Source organism: Madurella fahalii (genome assembly GCF_045866475.1).
Source record: "Madurella fahalii IFM 68171 DNA, scaffold_1, whole genome shotgun sequence".
Taxonomy (NCBI): Eukaryota; Fungi; Ascomycota; class Sordariomycetes; order Sordariales; genus Madurella; species Madurella fahalii.
Genome location: NW_027263971.1, coordinates 4,522,844 through 4,539,456, shown reverse-complemented (window position 1 = coordinate 4,539,456; position 16,613 = coordinate 4,522,844). Strand labels below are relative to the sequence as shown.

At 55.9% G+C, this 16,613-nt stretch overlaps 8 protein-coding genes across 8 annotated transcripts; 5 read left to right on the top strand and 3 right to left on the bottom strand.

Annotated features, from left to right (window-relative positions):
* Positions 1–163: 163 nt before the first annotated feature.
* On the top strand, positions 164–2,205 carry PGM2 (Phosphoglucomutase-2; the record flags this gene model as incomplete). The annotated part of the gene is made up of 5 exons (XM_071056818.1): positions 164–216; positions 366–463; positions 529–732; positions 785–1,801; positions 1,913–2,205. 5 exons carry the CDS (start codon positions 164–166, stop codon positions 2,203–2,205), a joined length of 1,665 nt encoding a protein of 554 aa, XP_070912919.1.
* A 156-nt stretch (positions 2,206–2,361) lies between these two features.
* Positions 2,362–3,215, bottom strand: rex2 (Phosphatidylinositol 3,4,5-trisphosphate-dependent Rac exchanger 2 protein; the record flags this gene model as incomplete). The annotated part of the gene is made up of 4 exons (XM_071056817.1): positions 2,362–2,485; positions 2,540–2,783; positions 2,920–3,076; positions 3,141–3,215. 4 exons carry the CDS (start codon positions 3,213–3,215, stop codon positions 2,362–2,364), a joined length of 600 nt encoding a protein of 199 aa, XP_070912918.1.
* Positions 3,216–3,635: 420 nt separating this feature from the next.
* Positions 3,636–5,461, top strand: MFIFM68171_01394 (Putative oxidoreductase YjhC; the record flags this gene model as incomplete). Its single annotated transcript, XM_071056816.1, has 2 exons — positions 3,636–4,309; positions 4,462–5,461. The coding sequence occupies 2 exons, from the start codon at positions 3,636–3,638 to the stop codon at positions 5,459–5,461; spliced, it is 1,674 nt and encodes a 557-aa protein (XP_070912917.1).
* A 697-nt stretch (positions 5,462–6,158) lies between these two features.
* On the top strand, positions 6,159–7,590 carry kes1 (Oxysterol-binding protein 4; the record flags this gene model as incomplete). The annotated part of the gene is made up of 3 exons (XM_071056815.1): positions 6,159–6,221; positions 6,329–6,648; positions 6,723–7,590. The coding sequence occupies 3 exons, from the start codon at positions 6,159–6,161 to the stop codon at positions 7,588–7,590; spliced, it is 1,251 nt and encodes a 416-aa protein (XP_070912916.1).
* Positions 7,591–8,114: 524 nt separating this feature from the next.
* On the bottom strand, positions 8,115–10,091 carry MFIFM68171_01392 (Ubiquitin carboxyl-terminal hydrolase; the record flags this gene model as incomplete). The annotated part of the gene is made up of 1 exon (XM_071056814.1): positions 8,115–10,091. One exon carries the CDS (start codon positions 10,089–10,091, stop codon positions 8,115–8,117), a length of 1,977 nt encoding a protein of 658 aa, XP_070912915.1.
* A 2,999-nt stretch (positions 10,092–13,090) lies between these two features.
* On the top strand, positions 13,091–14,094 carry MFIFM68171_01391 (Putative Trans-aconitate 2-methyltransferase; the record flags this gene model as incomplete). The annotated part of the gene is made up of 5 exons (XM_071056813.1): positions 13,091–13,195; positions 13,255–13,280; positions 13,347–13,426; positions 13,491–13,758; positions 13,812–14,094. The coding sequence occupies 5 exons, from the start codon at positions 13,091–13,093 to the stop codon at positions 14,092–14,094; spliced, it is 762 nt and encodes a 253-aa protein (XP_070912914.1).
* Positions 14,095–14,145: 51 nt separating this feature from the next.
* Positions 14,146–14,537, top strand: MFIFM68171_01390 (uncharacterized protein; the record flags this gene model as incomplete). Its single annotated transcript, XM_071056812.1, has 2 exons — positions 14,146–14,280; positions 14,343–14,537. The coding sequence occupies 2 exons, from the start codon at positions 14,146–14,148 to the stop codon at positions 14,535–14,537; spliced, it is 330 nt and encodes a 109-aa protein (XP_070912913.1).
* A 298-nt stretch (positions 14,538–14,835) lies between these two features.
* Positions 14,836–16,161, bottom strand: AGR7 (Delta(6)-protoilludene synthase; the record flags this gene model as incomplete). Its single annotated transcript, XM_071056811.1, has 5 exons — positions 14,836–14,955; positions 15,021–15,264; positions 15,320–15,625; positions 15,709–15,883; positions 15,939–16,161. The coding sequence occupies 5 exons, from the start codon at positions 16,159–16,161 to the stop codon at positions 14,836–14,838; spliced, it is 1,068 nt and encodes a 355-aa protein (XP_070912912.1).
* Positions 16,162–16,613: the final 452 nt, after the last annotated feature.

Sequence of the window (16,613 nt, the reverse complement as noted above, 5' to 3'; positions counted from 1 at the left end):
GAACGACGGTGGGGCAACGGGTGCACCGCAGCGCTGCGGGTCTTCTACCTACTTCTCCTCTGCCGGACCCAACAACCCCCTTCTCACACCCTTCAGTATAGCACCGTTTTCCAGAACAGCTCTCTGTTGATACAAGAAGCCGATTGAACCCAATTTCCCCAAGATGGAAGTCAAGACGGTCGAGTTCAAGCCGTTCACAGACCAGAAGCCGGGCACGTACGTCACAACATTACCTACCCCGCCCCCGCAGCACCCCGCCACGCCCCGCCATCAAGCTCCTCGAAGCTGTTGGCAATCACCCCTAGTGGTCATGCCATCACAAAGGCTTCATGAGAGCAACGCTGACCAGCCATACCACGTCGTAGTTCTGGCCTCCGCAAGAAGGTCACGGTCTTCCAGCAACCCCATTACAGCGAGTCGTTTGTTGCAAGCATCTTGCTATCGATTCCTGAGGGCGCTGAAGGTGAGACCCCACACAGGTCAACACACGAAGCAGAGCAAGAAGGAGTTTACCAACCCGTCAACAAGGTGCCTTCCTCGTCATTGGAGGCGATGGCCGGTTTTGGAACCCCGAGGTTATCCAACTAATCGCCAAGATTGGTGCCGCATACGGCGTCAAGAAACTCTTGGTCGGCCAAAATGGCATCCTGTCAACTCCCGCCGCCAGCCACGTTATCCGCAAGCGCAAGGCCACCGGCGGCATTCTCCTGACTGCTAGTCACAATCCCGGCGGTGAGCCACCTTCCCGTGTGGGGCAGTCCGAGTGTCTCTAACGGGCATACAGGTCCCCAGAACGACTTCGGCATCAAGTACAACCTTGCTAACGGCGGCCCGGCCCCCGAGGCAGTGACCAACAAAATCTTCGAAGCATCCAGAACCCTGACCTCGTACAAGATTGCTAACATCCCGGACATTGACATCTCGACTATCGGCACAAAGACATACGGCAACCTTGAAGTGGAGGTGGTCGACAGTACGGCCGACTACGTCGATATGCTGAAGGATATCTTCGACTTTGACCTGATCAAGAAGTTCTTCGCCGCCCATCCTGATTTCAAGGTCCTCTTTGACGCGCTCTCCGGCGTCACCGGGCCCTATGGCAAGGCAATCTTTGAAAAGGAGTTGGGCCTCGGCCCGGAGTCAACCCAGAACTGCACGCCATCGCCCGACTTCAACGGCGGTCATCCGGACCCCAACCTCACCTATGCACATAGCCTGGTCGAGGTGGTCGATAAGAAGAACATCCCCTTTGGTGCTGCGTCTGATGGCGATGGTGATCGCAACATGATCTACGGCGCTGGCGCCTTCGTATCTCCCGGTGATAGTCTGGCCATCATCGCCCATCATGCCAATCTGATCCCTTATTTCAAGAAGAACGGGGTCTACGGACTAGCCCGTAGCATGCCCACCTCTGGCGCCGTGGATTTGGTTGCCAAGAAGCAGGGTCTGGACTGCTACGAGGTGCCGACCGGGTGGAAGTTCTTCTGTGCTCTGTTTGACGCTAATAAGCTGTCCATCTGCGGCGAGGAGTCGTTCGGCACTGGAAGTAACCACATCAGGGAGAAAGACGGCCTCTGGGCCATTGTAGCCTGGCTGAACATCATCGCCGGCCTGGGTGTGGCCAATCCGGGGGTTGCGCCGAGCATCAAGCAGATCCAGAAAGATTTCTGGACCGAGTACGGCCGGACCTTCTTCACCCGCTACGATTACGAGAATGTCGACTCAGATGGTGCCAACAAGGTTGTGGGCGTGTTGAAGGACTTGGTGGCTGATCCGAACTTTATCGGCAGCAAAGTTGGAGGTACGTTCATGCTCTTGTCCCCAACTTGACTTCACCTCCAGTACGCCGATGTGTACGGCGCGTGTCCCAGCTAATGCCGGGTAACGCTGACATGCCCGCCATTCCAACCAGATCGCACAGTAACCAAGGCGGGTAACTTCTCCTACACGGACCTGGATGGTTCTGTCTCCTCAAATCAGGGTCTGTACGCCTGTTTCTCCTCCGGGAGCCGGATCGTCGTGCGTCTGTCCGGGACCGGTTCATCAGGCGCCACGATCCGACTTTATGTTGAGCAACACAGCAGTGATCCCGCCACGTATGGGATGGATGCGCAGGACTTCCTCGAGCCTGAGATCAAGATGGCGACTGAGCTGCTGAGATTTAAGGAGTTTGTTGGCCGTGACGAGCCAGATGTGAAGACATAGGCCGTCTCCGGATCGTCAGTACGGGGGACGCACCATGCCGACGAAAAGGAGGGATTGGACCAAAGTCAGGTTTAGTAATAGAATTTTACATTCCATTCTCTGAGCTCACGAAATATCTCCGGGGGCACGGGCACCAGGCGGCATAAAGGGGGCGGATCAGGTCCTGCCAGGTTGGAAAATGGCCGTCTTGTAATACCTCGCCTCCTCGATGCTCTCGAGGATGTCCGCCCTTGCTTCGTGCAGGCATTTCTTGCGGGGAGCGGCCGAGGCAACTTCGGGACTGTTTGACTCGATTAGCGTCTTTGGGCAACAGCGGCCGTCGATAACTACATACCACCATCGCCGTGCAGCCTCTTTCAAGCTGCTGACGTCCAAAATACGGTAGTCTAAGTGATCAAGGACTTTTCTGTAAGGCTCCTTTCGCAAAAAAGCCCGGTCGGCGTGCACGCTGTTGCCAGCAAGGAGTGCTACGCCTCTGGCGGGAACGTGCTTTTGGATGTACGCCAGGAGGTCATCGGCTGCTTGCTCTGGGGTCACCTTCGAATTAATGACAGTCGCGGTAAGGCCGCTCTCGCCATCTGTGACCGGCGAAGCATGTCAGTCGTCCACTCTCTCATGCCAAAAAAAACGCAGAACGAAACATAGCGTAACCGGTGAGGGCGGAGAGCGGAGAGCTCTGGTAGTTCTAAAATCATACGGGAGTCCTGTACGTACGAACGCGGGTGCACCATTCATCCATCTGCTCCATCCGCTCCCTGGTCTGGTGCACCACCGCGCCGAAGCCGGAATTGTCGAGTAGATTCAACTGGCCATCCGTGATGAGACAATATATCTCAATGATCTCTTCCCTGTCTGGGTCAAGGCCGGTCATCTGGACCAAATAGGTAGGTAGTTAGTGATGTCTACCGGCCTGGCCCGGGATAAGGAATAGTTACCTCGCAGTCGATCCAGACCAGAGCATCTTGGCGCGAGGCAGAGGCGGCCCCGAGCCCGGTTTCGGGGGCAGACATTTCCAGTTAAGAGCAGGATTGCAAAGCCTTTGAATAGTACTTGAGGCATTCTTGCAATGGTAAGGTAGGGTGGAGGTCCGGCACCGTGCGTGGTTCGCGTGCAGATATACTGTGGGACTAAGAACACCATGCCGCAGACGATGGTCAACAAAAGCCCACGAGCCATTTGACTGGCTGATCTCTAATCCGAGGGGAGGGGGAGTTAGAGGCCCCCAATCAGAATTCTAACATTACACACCTCGGCTGTACCTACTTAGCAGGTATGTGAGGCACGGCTTGTGTTGAAAGACACGGACAGCCCTCCCCCCCAAACCTCTCTCAAAGCGTCGTTGGAATCAGCAACGTGCTCCTGCTCACTCACCATTCGCAGCGAGCGCGAACATTTGACTAGACGCGCTGTTTCCCCTGTCCTGATTTATTATGCCAGCTGCTGAAGACACCGTGCAGCCGGAAGCCGATGGAGCAGCCCGGCTCTCGCCGCCGCCTCTTCCGGCGAGTCCGCCACGGATCCTGATAATTGGCGCGGGCTCCCGGGGTTTCACCTACGCCCAAGCCGTGCGCTCGTCAAGCAACGGGGCGGTCACCGCTATTGCTGAGCCAGATGACTACAAAAGGAGCCACTTTGGCGAAACTATGATCTGGGGCTCCGGGGCGCCATCCCCCGAGGGGGCTGCGTTCGAGGGCTGGCGTGACTTTATCGCCTATGAGACACGCCGCCGGGCCCGTGTCCAAGCAGGCGAACAAAACGTGCCTCCTGGCGTAGACGCCGCCTTCGTCTGCGTCTTGGATGAGATGCATAGAGAAGTGGTGGTTGCGCTTTCCGAGTTGGGCGGGTTGCACATCATGTGTGAGAAGCCGCTGGCAACCACTCTCGAGGATTGCATCGAAATGTACGGCGCTTTGCAATCCAACAAGCTTGCCGACGGCCAGCAGGCTATCTTCTCCATCGGCCATGTTCTACGGTACAGCCCGCACAACATGCTACTTCGTAAGCTTCTTCTCGAAGACGGCGTCATCGGGGATATCCTGTCCGTCGTCCACACTGAGCCTGTCGGCTGGTGGCACTTCGCCCACAGCTATGTCAGGGGAAATTGGTATGTAACAATGGAAACCCCAGGTTCACGGCTTGGTGTTCTGGTGGCACGGCGGGTGAATAATGTCTCCGGCGGGGGCGGCCTCTTCCTCTACCCCGTGGCCCGACTACACTGGATGGAAAACAAAACGCAGCGGCTAATAGAGTGGCCAGGCGCCGTGAGAGTACTTCGGCCCCGAGCCTACTTACTAAAAGCTGCCATGACATCGACGTACTATTGTGGCTACTGTGTTCGCCGGTCGACTGTTCGGCCCAGGATAGCCACCCTCATCTGCCATCCACCGTCACCAGCAGTGGATCACTGCAGTACTTCAAGAGGAGCCGCAAACCGGTTACAGCTGGTGGTGCTACGAATTGTCTATCGTGCCCTGTCGAGGAATCCTGCAAATACTCGGCGAAGCGCATCTATGTCGGTAAAGAGCTGAGTGGCCTCGGGTCGGGTAATAAGGCGTGGCCAGTTAAGATCGTCCTTCCGGACATCGAGTCCTACGGAAGCGAAGCAGAGGCAACTCAGGCACTACTCATCGAACTTGCCAACGATTATGATACGAGCACGCCATCCTCGCAGGTCGCTCGGCGGAACTGGTTCGGCAGGTGTGTCTACGAGAGCGACAACGACGTGTGCGACGAGCAGGTGGTCACCATCACTTGGGATGACGACCCATTGCCGCGCCCGCCGTCCTCAACCGAAGGATGTGTGGCGCCGGACCAACTTGCTGCGTATCAGCCCCGTCGTGGCTCTAAGACAGCCACCTTCCACATGGTGGCGCATACGAAGAAGATTTGCGACCGATACACGCACCTCTATGGGGTAGATGGCGAGATCTTTGCCGACTCCACCACCATCACCGTCGAGGATTTCCGCACGGGGCAGACAACGGTGCATCATCCCCGCATCGAGAGCAGAGGTCACGGTGGTGGTGATATTGGCCTGACGCGCCAGTTCATCCTCGCTGTTGACAAGGTCAAAAACCATGGGTGGTCTACCGACAGAGCGCAGAGGGAGCTGGTCGGCTGCACTCTAGAAGAGGTCATCCGTAGCCACGCCATGGTATTCTGCGCAGAGGCAGCAAGGCGGGACAGAAAGGTCGTCGGCTGGCCCGAATGGTGGGCAGACGAAGTTGAGGGCCGGCTGAGCAGAGCTCAAGCATGAGGTATCGACCCGCAACCATGCATTTGATGGCACGGTGAGTAGGCGTTGCTCTCTATGGGCTACCGCGCTCCGGTCGGCGGGCTGGACGCCCTCGCCCGGTCCAACTTGCACATGTAGTGTAAAGTGGAGGGCTTTCAGGCAGCCAGCCCGTTTCCCTTGGGTCCGACCGGGTTGAGGACACAAGGCAGTACCTACAATCGTATGCGGATGGCCAATCCGCTCAACCACCGTCCGATGACTGTGTGCCGTGCTCTTGCGTTCAGAGAGGATGATCGTACGTCAAAAGGTGGTGGTGTTGATTTTAGGGCCCCGGTCCACCAGTTAACTTACAGGGGTTTGATACCGGAGGTGCCCTGAATTTCGTCCCGCCTCCCAAACCCCGCCAGCAATGATGCCCCACAACCCCAAGTCCGTATCCAAGTTGCAACCTTGGCTCCGGCATCTTTCGACATCTCTGCGAACGACGAGCCACCGCCTTTGTGCCCGGGAAGCCCTGTTATTGAGACGGCGCGCCGGTATCCCACATGTAGGTTCCCGGTAACCGCGCTTACGCAACCGCCAATTTTCCTTTCAAATCCAACTGTTCCTTGTGACCCATTACCGCTGAGGTCTCCGAAGCCGGTGCCGCATCGCCAACCCCCGCTACGGAGAAAGAGCCCTGCAACTAGACCAAAGACGTTCCGCGTTGGCTGAAGCCATGGAGTCCCCAACACCACCGCAACAAGCTGCTGTAGGGAGCAGTTGGACTGCGTTCCTCAAGGTACGCCAACCTCGAACCCTTCCTCCCTAAGCTAGCTGCATCTTATCCACAGCGTGACAACGCAGTTAACTTGCTGTCGTGCCTGCTAACTCGTCGTCTCGATGCAGTCCATTGCCTCCTTCAACGGAGACCTTTCCAGCCTCACAGCACCGCCCTTTATTCTCTCATCCACCAGCCTGACCGAGTTTAGTTCGTATTGGTGCGAACATCCCTCCGTCTTTATCGCCCCCGCCAAGGAGCCCAATGCCTCCAAGAGAGCGCTCCTCGTGCTGAAGTGGTTCTTGACCACCCTTAAGCAGCAGTACGCCAGTCGGAGCGAGCAATATGGCAATGAGAAAAAGCCGCTCAACCCTTTTCTGGGCGAACTTTTCCTGGGCAAGTGGGAGGACGATGCTGGGACCACTGAACTGATCAGCGAGCAGGTCAGGTTCGTATCTACCCGCCCTTACGTCAGCTCCGGCATATGGCAGTCCTACTGACAACGTGCGCTTTCGAGGACAGCCATCACCCACCGGCGACTGCATACAATATCACTAACCTGCCGAGCGGCGTCCGGCTCGAAGGGTACAACGCCCAGAAGGCATCCTTTTCGAAGACGATCAACATTAAGCAGATAGGCCATGCTGTTCTCACTGTCCCTGTCCCATCATCATCCGATTGCGAAACTTACCTGATCACCCTCCCATCCCTCCACATCGAGGGGCTCATATTCGGGTCCCCCTTCGTTGAGCTAGAGGGCAGCTCCTACATCACCTCCTCGACCGGCTTCACGGCCAAGATTGACTACAGTGGGAAAGGCTGGCTGTCCGGCAAGAAGAACTCGTTCACTGCTACGCTGTACCCCACTGGCAAGGAGAAGGACGTGCTGTTCAACGTCTCGGGCCAGTGGACCAAGACATTCGAAATTCATTCTGGGCCTGCCAAATACAACAGCCAGGACAACCTCGTCGAGATCTGGGATCCTGCCCAGTCGCCTCTGAGCGAACTCAACCTTGCACCGATTGAGGCCCAACACCCCCTCGAGTCGAGGCGAGCCTGGGCCAAAGTGGCAGCTGCCATCGCTAAGGGCGACCTTGACACAGTCAGTGTGGAGAAGGGCAAGATCGAGAATGCGCAGCGTGAGATGCGCGCGAAGGAGAGGGCTGAAGGCCGCACATGGCAGCGGCGGTACTTCACTGCTCGGACAGATACACCCGACCAAGTCCTGGCCAAGCTAGGGCCAGCTGTGGGCCTGGCGGAGCATGGCGACGCTGACAAGACAGGCGGACTTTGGCGGTTCGACCCGGCAAAGGCAGAGGCGGTGCGCAATGAGCCCCCATTGGGCGAGGAGGATGCAGGGAAACTCGCAAGGGAGCTGCTGGGACAATGATAACCCCGTGGCCGAGATGGGTGCCGCGGTGTCGGTAGCGGTGAACTTGGAAGGCAGCCGCACCTTTGGTAGAAACGGTGACGATGTGCCGTTGTCTGCATATGCTGCCGGGCCCCAGCACTGAAGAGATGCCGCTTGTTCGACCCCAGAGTTCGTTTATCAATACACTTTTGACATTTCTATGTGGTTCTCTCTGTCGATCTCCTTCGAGCCATAGGCGCGTGCCAGTCCGCCCGTGGGGCATGAAATATAATATGGCACTTCTCAGTCATGCCGAAACAAGATCTATCACTCCCCACGCCCAATGGCGCGGGCCTTGCGGTCTGGTCTACTAAGCCAATTCCATGGATATGCAATGTGTGTAAAGTTACAAGGACTAAGGCACCCTCCATCACTGTCCGGCCTGGCCGCGCCGGATGTGGAACCCGACCCGCAAGATCTAACGCTTTCTATGATGCATCTAGCATAAAGAGTTCTGATACCGACGACCGGTCTCGAATGGCAGCACAGGAGTGTCATGGCTGCTAGCTTGCTCTTTCGAGCTCATAAAAAAGGAGGTATACCTCCCGCTGCATGCCGAGCACGTCGCGAGTGCTGGCTTCTTTAACCTTCTCGTCGCTAATACGCCACCATCGGGCCGGGGGCTTGCGCTGTTGCTTAGACTTTGCAGCTGGTGCGGGCTGCGCCGGCACAACTAAATCATGGTCGGAACCAGTGTTTCCAGCCGGGGACGGGGCGGCAGAAGGAGCTTTGGAGGGGCCCAGCTGCGGAGACGCCGCGACCGACGCCGGACCGCTAGTTTTATCCAAATTCTTCTCTCCGGCGCCTTGGGCAGCAGAGAGGCATATCGAAGTCGCGGAGTCCCCCCTATCACCTACGTCTGCGTGAACAACACCCGGGTCGCCGGCAGGAGTCGCTGCCGCGTCAAGGGAAGGCCTTGACGAACTGGGTCCGGATCCGGAGGCCAACGAATATCGTGTTGGAGTCAAGGTGTTCCCATCTGGATCTTCGCGCACCGCCTTGATCCGGGGCGTCGACGCTGGACTGGCGGCCTTGCTGTATACCCCAGAAGGCTGGAAGGTGTTTGGGTTTGAAAAAGGCGGGTAGACGTTCTGGCGCCGGAAGGACTCGTAGTGCCCGCTGTGGTGGCTCCCTTTGTGTGTCACGACACCAAGCAGCTTGTATTTTCGCTGCTGGAGCAACCCACCTAGTGGCAGGTGCTCTGGGAATGCCACTTTTGCAGAGTTCTTTAGCGACGTGCGGCTCGCGTCGAATATGGACCTGGACAGATGGATGGCCAGGATCTTTGGGAATCTGGTGAGTCGGATATGCCGTGCTATTCTGCGCTTTGGTGCGTGGCGGATGTCAGGGAGCGCAATGTCCTCGGGCGGTTTCTCGGGATTGGTGTCAATGGCGAGCCGTAACGCTTCCACAGCCGCATGTGCCTTTGCTCTTGCAGATTCCGAACTGGATCGTTGCGCCTCTGACTCGAGGAACGGCAGAGCGTGCACAAGACGACACTTTTCACATTTGAAGTCATCGATATACTCCGTCTTAAACATGCCGTCAAAGCACGCACCCAGCGTGGTTGCCTGGGCCTGCGGCACATTAAGCGTCAGGGTGCAGAACGTTGATTCTGTGGGCCGTGGCTGGAACCCGCAAGTTAGGCACTCGATCTGTGATTCGAACTTGCCCTCAAGAGGGAACCCATCCTCCTCTTCTTTATCCTGACCGTTCGCCTCGCCGGCCGGCGCTGCTCCGGTTGCCAAATCCGGGACCAAAAGCGTCGCTTGGCTCGCGAAACCTTGCAACGATGCATTTGCTTCGTTGCTAGGCTCGATGATAGTTGGCGTCCTTGGAAGTAGCCCATTGTGCAGGACTGTGACTTGTCTGGCAAAAGAACGTGCCCGCCGTCCCGCATGATACTCGTCACACAGCCTTTCCGCCACCACCTGCAGGAACTCCTGCGCGTCCTGCTGCTGTCGGCTGATGCGCTGTCGAAAAGCCTCCTCCAGCGCTCTCACAAAGGGAGCGGCGGATATGGTCTTCTTATATATCGGTCGCTCGTTCAAGGCGTCCAGAATATCCTTCAAGCTCTTCGTCACACTCCCTTTCTGCAGTCCCTCCAGCTTCCAATGTGGTATATCCTTGCCAAAACGCAGCGGGGCTGCCCCAGCCTCCTCCCCAACCAATGCACCCGGTGGCACGGGTTGCCCGTATACTGAATCGTCGTCGAGGCTGCGGCGGTGCACCTCCTGGATCAGGTAGAGGCGGAGGTCCCCTAAGCCAGCGAGCGCTTGAAGTACCGAGTTGATGAAGCAATCGTTTGCAGGGTTCGAGAGGCCCACGACGCCATTCTTTCGTGACGAGAATGCGCCACTCGAGGATTTTGACCGGTCGCTGTCGAGGAAATATGTTGGACCAAATACGTAAACCAATGTGATTGCCGCGAGAGAGGCCCCGGCAGCGTATGTAACTACCCTGAGTGTTTTGTCGGGCATCCTCGGCGGGACCGGAGACACCTCCTCCTTGGATACTCGGTGGAACGATTTGGGCGGTCGACCGATGCGCTTGTACTACGGAGCTCAGTCGCGGTTGGCGAGGAACTATTTGTCGGGATTTGCAGATTAGGCAACCTTGCCGGGTCGCTTGTCAGATGGTAACACTTGCCAATACATAAGAACAGGATTGACAAATGCAGTGGCTGGCCTTGCACTTCAGATCATCCCGTAACCGAAAGTATTGGATACTATTACCAGTTCTCCGATTAGTTAGATTTCTTTTCTTCAGCACTTTGACCACACAGAATTTGGGGAAGAGTGGGATGGGGCACGTAGTTCTTAGTAAGATGAAAAAAAAAAAAAAAAAAAAAAAAGAAACATCCCAAATGCCATGATATTCGGGTCACCAATATTCCCCCGAGGCGTCGAGTCCTGAAAGTCACCGTTGGCCCCGAGTGATGTACTCTGTGAATCCAGCATAAGTTTTGGCGAATCTTACAGCCCGCTTGGCGGCGACGACGATAACGCTGGCGTCGAAACGATCGGCGGGAGCCGGTTGCATCACCACGACCACGACCATGACCACGTCAATGTGCTCTTGGTAGTCGAGCGCAGTGATGGAGAACATCAGGATGGCTACGGAATTCAAGTCACAGAATGGGAGAGAGGAGAGCGAAGCCCCGCCCGACACGGCCTTGCCCACAAGGAACAATGGACCCCTAGGGAAGCCGCCAGTTGCCAGAAGACCTTCACGTAGCGACCAAGGGCTTGCCCTGGTGTTTCTATACAATTGGGAGAGGGGTCGCCCGCCAAACCGCTGGTGCCTACGAACCCCTGTCAGCAACCTCTTGCTGTCTCTGCGGGGAGGATTCGCGAGGCACACAGACCTGGCACTCATGACGTGACCAGGCGCCAGCCAAGACCAGGGACCAGTTTGGCGTCTCTGGGGAGGTACAGTACGTGGTATCATGTATCATGTTTCTCCCTGGCTAGGGTACCCGGCTTGGGGGGGGGGGGTGGGGGGGAATTGCAGGCGGCAAAGTTGCCACCAAAAAAAAGAACGAACACACAAACTTGCATCTTCCTACTTACAAAGTGTTGATATTTGGCATACGTACTATTAGCCGTATGGGGTAGCCTAACTGCGTTCTCGGTTGTAGTCATTCCCAGACAGTAACAAAAAATTGTATGCAAAAATACGATGGTGTCGCATTTGGACCCAGCGGGTAACACTTAGGCATCCCATGCCACGGTGGTGTTCATGATGGCTTTAACGTTATATGACAAGCGTACCTTTAACCCATCGTCTGGAATCAAGAGTTGCCGAGAATGTGGTTTCTAAACTCGAGCCGGAGATATGCATGTCTTCACAAAGCGGTGTCTAGTGGCTGTGCGATGGCGACCAGTGGAGTTTACGCTGGTGTAGATTGTTACTAATTAGGTAGACTTTACTTACTTTGCCCAATGTAAGTCTCAATTTACTAGTATATGGGCAGGGTTGTCTTGCTAGTAACGTGCGCCGGATTGGGCGTCGGAGACGGCCTCTTGGGAGAGGATCGATCCGGCATTGTGGCCTGCGGTCTCTTGGCACCCGTTATCTCGCCGTTGCACGGTGACATTATGCAGGCACTAATCCGTACCCGAGTGCATGTGTAATATGTAGGTTTCAGCCCCAATCCATAAATCATTAGATTCCTAACAGGGTTTTCGGGAACTGGTGAGATGCGGCACCACTACCCATACCCAGCGCACTCCAAACCTTGTTTAGCAAAATCACCATCCCGAAAAAAAAAAAACTACGCATCTATGAGGAACGGGGCGATTGGAAGATCCAGCCGCTCAATATACGCTTTATCCCAATTCTTTTGGGGTGCTGGAACTGCTTCTTCGGCCCGGGAAGATGCGATTTCCCGAGTCTCGGGCTTAGCACCCCTGTGCTTGGACGGCATTAACAAACAGAACAAGTTCCTTTGTGTCTGATTTCGTTTACCATTGACCCACATTCCCCGCTGACGGGAACTTGGCGCCGGAACGGTTCTCTTTGCGGGGACAAGAGGGAAACTCTGGCGCGTTGACAGATCCGCCTACACCACACAACCGAGTCACATTCAACCCCTTCAGCCCGGTTTGGTAACATAATAAAACTCAATGCCTTCGCGCAGAATCGAACAGGGAAGCGCATACTGTGGGCCGCGAGCGCCAACACATTGGCCGGCGCAAATCCCGAACCACGGCGCTGGGTCGGGCTGGGGCAAAAAACCAGACAACGCGAAAAGCTAGCAGCGGTGTAGCTGCGGTCAAGCTCCCAGTCCTCCCTAGCAGTGCAGCCAATGACGGTGAGATAAGGGTGGCTACACTAGTCGAGTTCCAATCCCATTCATGCCCATCCCCATCTCGCAAGCAACACCCACCGGGGCATAGGTGGTGAGAATCCCCGGGCTCCCGTGTAATAGTCACACCGGTCCGCAGTGGCTTTTTTGTCGTGCCCCGGGGAGTTGTCGCAAACGCATCATCTAAAGATCGGCTTCGCGCTGCCGCGTATCCCTCCCTTTGACTCTACATTGCCGAGATCCCACCGTACTGTGACGATGCGTCAAGCAGTGGTCAATTTGGGTAGTATGGGAGTGATTGGAACTCAAGGAGCCGTCGACCGACAGGACCATCTCCAGCATTCAATATCCACGCTAGTTTGTGCCAAGCCATGGCGAATCCCAGCCACTGCGTGCCCGGGTGTGACACGTTACACGCTGGCCCATGGCGCCGGGACACGGAAACGACGCCACGCGCAGCAAAACCCACCTCACCGCCCGGGATGATCAGACGGCATATTCAATACTGGCTAGTGAATGGGCTCGCCGCTTGGGAACCGGATAATTGGGCCCCCGACCCAACGGTCCCAACCCACCGGGTCGACCGTCTCAAATGGGCTGGGCTTTCACCGACTGTCTGGTTTGTCCTCCTTGCATACGTCCACCTCCCAGCCCAGCGGAGCATTCGCGATGGAGAACCTCCCCGGCATAAACCGTCCGTCTGGCGGCAACCTGAACGACTTTGAGTTCACCTTCGAATACTACCTCGATTATTCTGCAAAGATTGAGGTTGATGTAAGTCTCGACAAGTTGCAGCCAGAACCAGGAACGCTCACTGACATTGACGGACACAGTCCGACCCGGATTGTAGGGCATCGGCGTAAGTGCCCCACGCTCTTACATTTCTTCGTCACTGACACGGTGCTGATATACCATGGCGCCACAGAGACACGGCATCCTTATCCGAGAGTATCTTTGAATACTGGAGCGAAAATGGCAGGACATATCACGCATACCATGGTGGCTGTCAGGAGACCCCAGCTCAGCTCTAACTCGCCCCGTCCATGACTGACCACACACTTTCCCACAGCGTACCACTTCCCAAACGACGAACCGGAACTGGACCGACTGAACCTCCAGCATGCCATCATAAAAACTCTATTAGATGGCCGGAATTACCTCGCACCGCTATCGCATGAGAGCCCGCCCCGCAAGATACTCGATATCGCCACCGGGACGGGCCTCTGGGCCATCGAAATAGGGGATGAATTCCCCAACACATCCATTATAGGGACGGACCTATCCCCCGTGCAACCCGAGATGGTGCCTCCAAGCGTCAGGTTCTACGTTGACGACGCGTGCGTCTGTCTTCTCCCGTCTTCCCTACCTGGTGCTGACGTTGCCCCTTTAGCAACGATGAATGGCAAAACGGCAGAGACTGGTACAACATTGACTACATCCACTTCCGCGTCACAATCGGCTGCTGGAATGACATAGCCGCCGTAATAAGGAGGGGGTTTGAGCGCCTGCGGCCCGGTGGTTGGATGGAGTCGCAGGAGCCGCACATCGACGTCGACTGCGATGACGGCCCCGTTCCGGAGGACAACGCGGTAAAGCGGTGGTTCACAGAGCTCTGCGGCGCGAGTCTTGCCGCGGGCCGCCCGCTGCATGTCACACCCATGATCAAGCAGTGATACATCGATGCTGGTTTTGTCGATGTTCACGAGAAGGTGTATAAAATTCCTATGAACGGTTGGCCGCGCGTCCGGAACCTGAAACTGATTGGCGACATGCGGCATCGCAATGTCGACGACGGCATGTCGGGGTTAAGCTATGCGCTATTCCACCGTGTCCGGGGGATGCAGAAGGAACAGATCGAAGTGAGAACCTAGCGAAGTACCTGGCGCATATGGAGGCGGACTGATTACTGACTGCTACCTAGTTTTCCCTTATCGATGTCAGGAAGGATCTGGCAGGCCAGCGGACGCACCTCTACGAGAAGTTTTATGTTGTCTGGGGCCGGAAGCCGGGGGACCCGGAGGATGCGGTTTCGGACCTCAGCTCTCCACGGTCATCGGAGTCACGGGACCGGCGGATGACAGAAACCAGCACGGGCGACAATTTGCAGACAGGATGATCATCGAAATCATGGGTGGTGTAAGTAATTATGCATCAAGCAATGACCAAATACCTTGGAGAAAATATGTGCCCAACCCCTTAGCCTCCCTTCGTGCCAACACGCCAGCTGCCACAACCAGATAACGCCCTCTTCCCGGTCCCTCTTTCCCCCCAACCGCCCCCTTCCCCCCCTCCTCCCCCTCCTTCCTCCCTCACCTCGGCAGTCGAATGGGATGCAAACCCTTAGACAGGCAACGCCCATCCAGTCATCCATTACCCGCTCACAGGCCGACAGATATTGCAACCCGAGCCCACTCCTACATCCAAACCTCCTTCGACCCTCTCTGGCACGATTGCTGGTCTCGCTTCTTGGGAAGCAAAACAATCATCCTCTCCTTCATGATGCGAAGACCATCACTACCGAAGTAGCGTCCTCCCTATTTTAAAATGCCAATCAATACACTGACGGCTACGACGACTTAGGGGTAGGAGGGTTTCAAACCTCGAAACTCCAGCGTTCGTTAGTCCGGACCCAGTTCCCCAGCCCGTACACATACTCACGAATCTCCCAATTGACAGCTTCGTTTTCCTCGGGAAATGAGGGGAGATTCTTGTACAGTGCGAGAAATTCGTTCGCGACCCTGTCGTGATAGCGCCCGATCCAGTCATAGGCTTCTTGCACTGAGAGGCCGAGCTCGTTCATCACAACCGTGACGAGGTTGTGGCCTTCGTCTCCGCGGGCTTGCCTACCAATAACCTGTTAGCAAGAACACCAGGTAGGTACTAAGTGAAACAACCCACTCGACGTTAAAAGAATAGAGATCGTTCCCGATACTAATCATATCGGTACACAGGTCAGTCAGACGCTGGATGGTAGGATGTTCCATGACGTGGTCGGGAATGTTGAAATGGAGCTCGATGAGGGCGAAGGAAGGCAGCGTCCCGATGGTTTCACGCCGGAGAGAGAAGTAACTCTTGATGTCACGGACGTGGCCTTGGTCGCGGTCGGATGACTGACGAACGACTGCATCCGTGTAGCGTTCGAAGTAGCGGATGAAGCGTCTTTGGCAGGCGGGGGTGGCAGTTTTGATGGCGTTTTGCCAAAACCTAGAGAAAGAAGCTTGGGTAAGTCCTCTGCTCGCGGATTCCAGCGCATGGAGTTGTGGTAACGGGGGATGGGGAGATTGTACTGCTGAGCAATCAACCCGCCAACCCATTCACTCTCTGGTCGAGGCTTGTGCGGATTACGGAGAGCATCCATGATGCAGTCTGCTTGGTAACGTGTCTCATGCTCGTCCGAATTGTCCGACTTTTCGTCGAAGACAAAAAAGAGATTCATAAGATCACAGGTAATCCGGCATCCTTCTAGTAGATTGTTAGACCCCGAAGGAATCACGCACAACAGTGTGGGGGCTGGTACCTTTGCCCAACTTCGGATATCCCAATGATGCAAGCAAACCGAATTCACATCTGTTAAAAGCGGCTTGGGCCCTGGGGGTAAAGACGTTGAAGCTTTGGATCCAAGCATCGGACACGGCCTTGCACTCTTCATAATGAGGGTTGATATCTCTCGGCCACGGCCAGTGGGCTAGGGTGTCAGGGATATGGATACATATGTCACCTTCGGCTTCATGCCTCGGCATGTACGGCGTGATTAGGCCCGCAAGGGCAGAGTAGACGATTCCCATGACGAGAGATGGTGATGTCGACAGAGCAGGTAGTAGTAGCCTTGCGGTGGTATGCCGGTCGGTTCCATGGGCTTGAATATGGTGCGTGGGCAGGGCAATTATAGCCGTGGTTGTTTTTCGAGCAAAGATCTCAAAGACCACCAACAAACCATGGAAACATGACTTGCTCACTTTGACCACTCATAGACACTGGGGCCTTGTTACCGGGTTGAGGCCCCCGAGTGAAATTACGCTACAGAGCATGGATCTATGGCCCCCTAGGGTAAGCCGGCACTGACCCAATTACGCCCACCGGGCGGCCTACGATATGTCACGCCTGAAGGAAACGTAACGTGAACTGCGCTATCTGGCTGGGCCGGTACTAAAAATGGATGTGACACCGGAATTCGCCAAAGCCATTTCGGCTT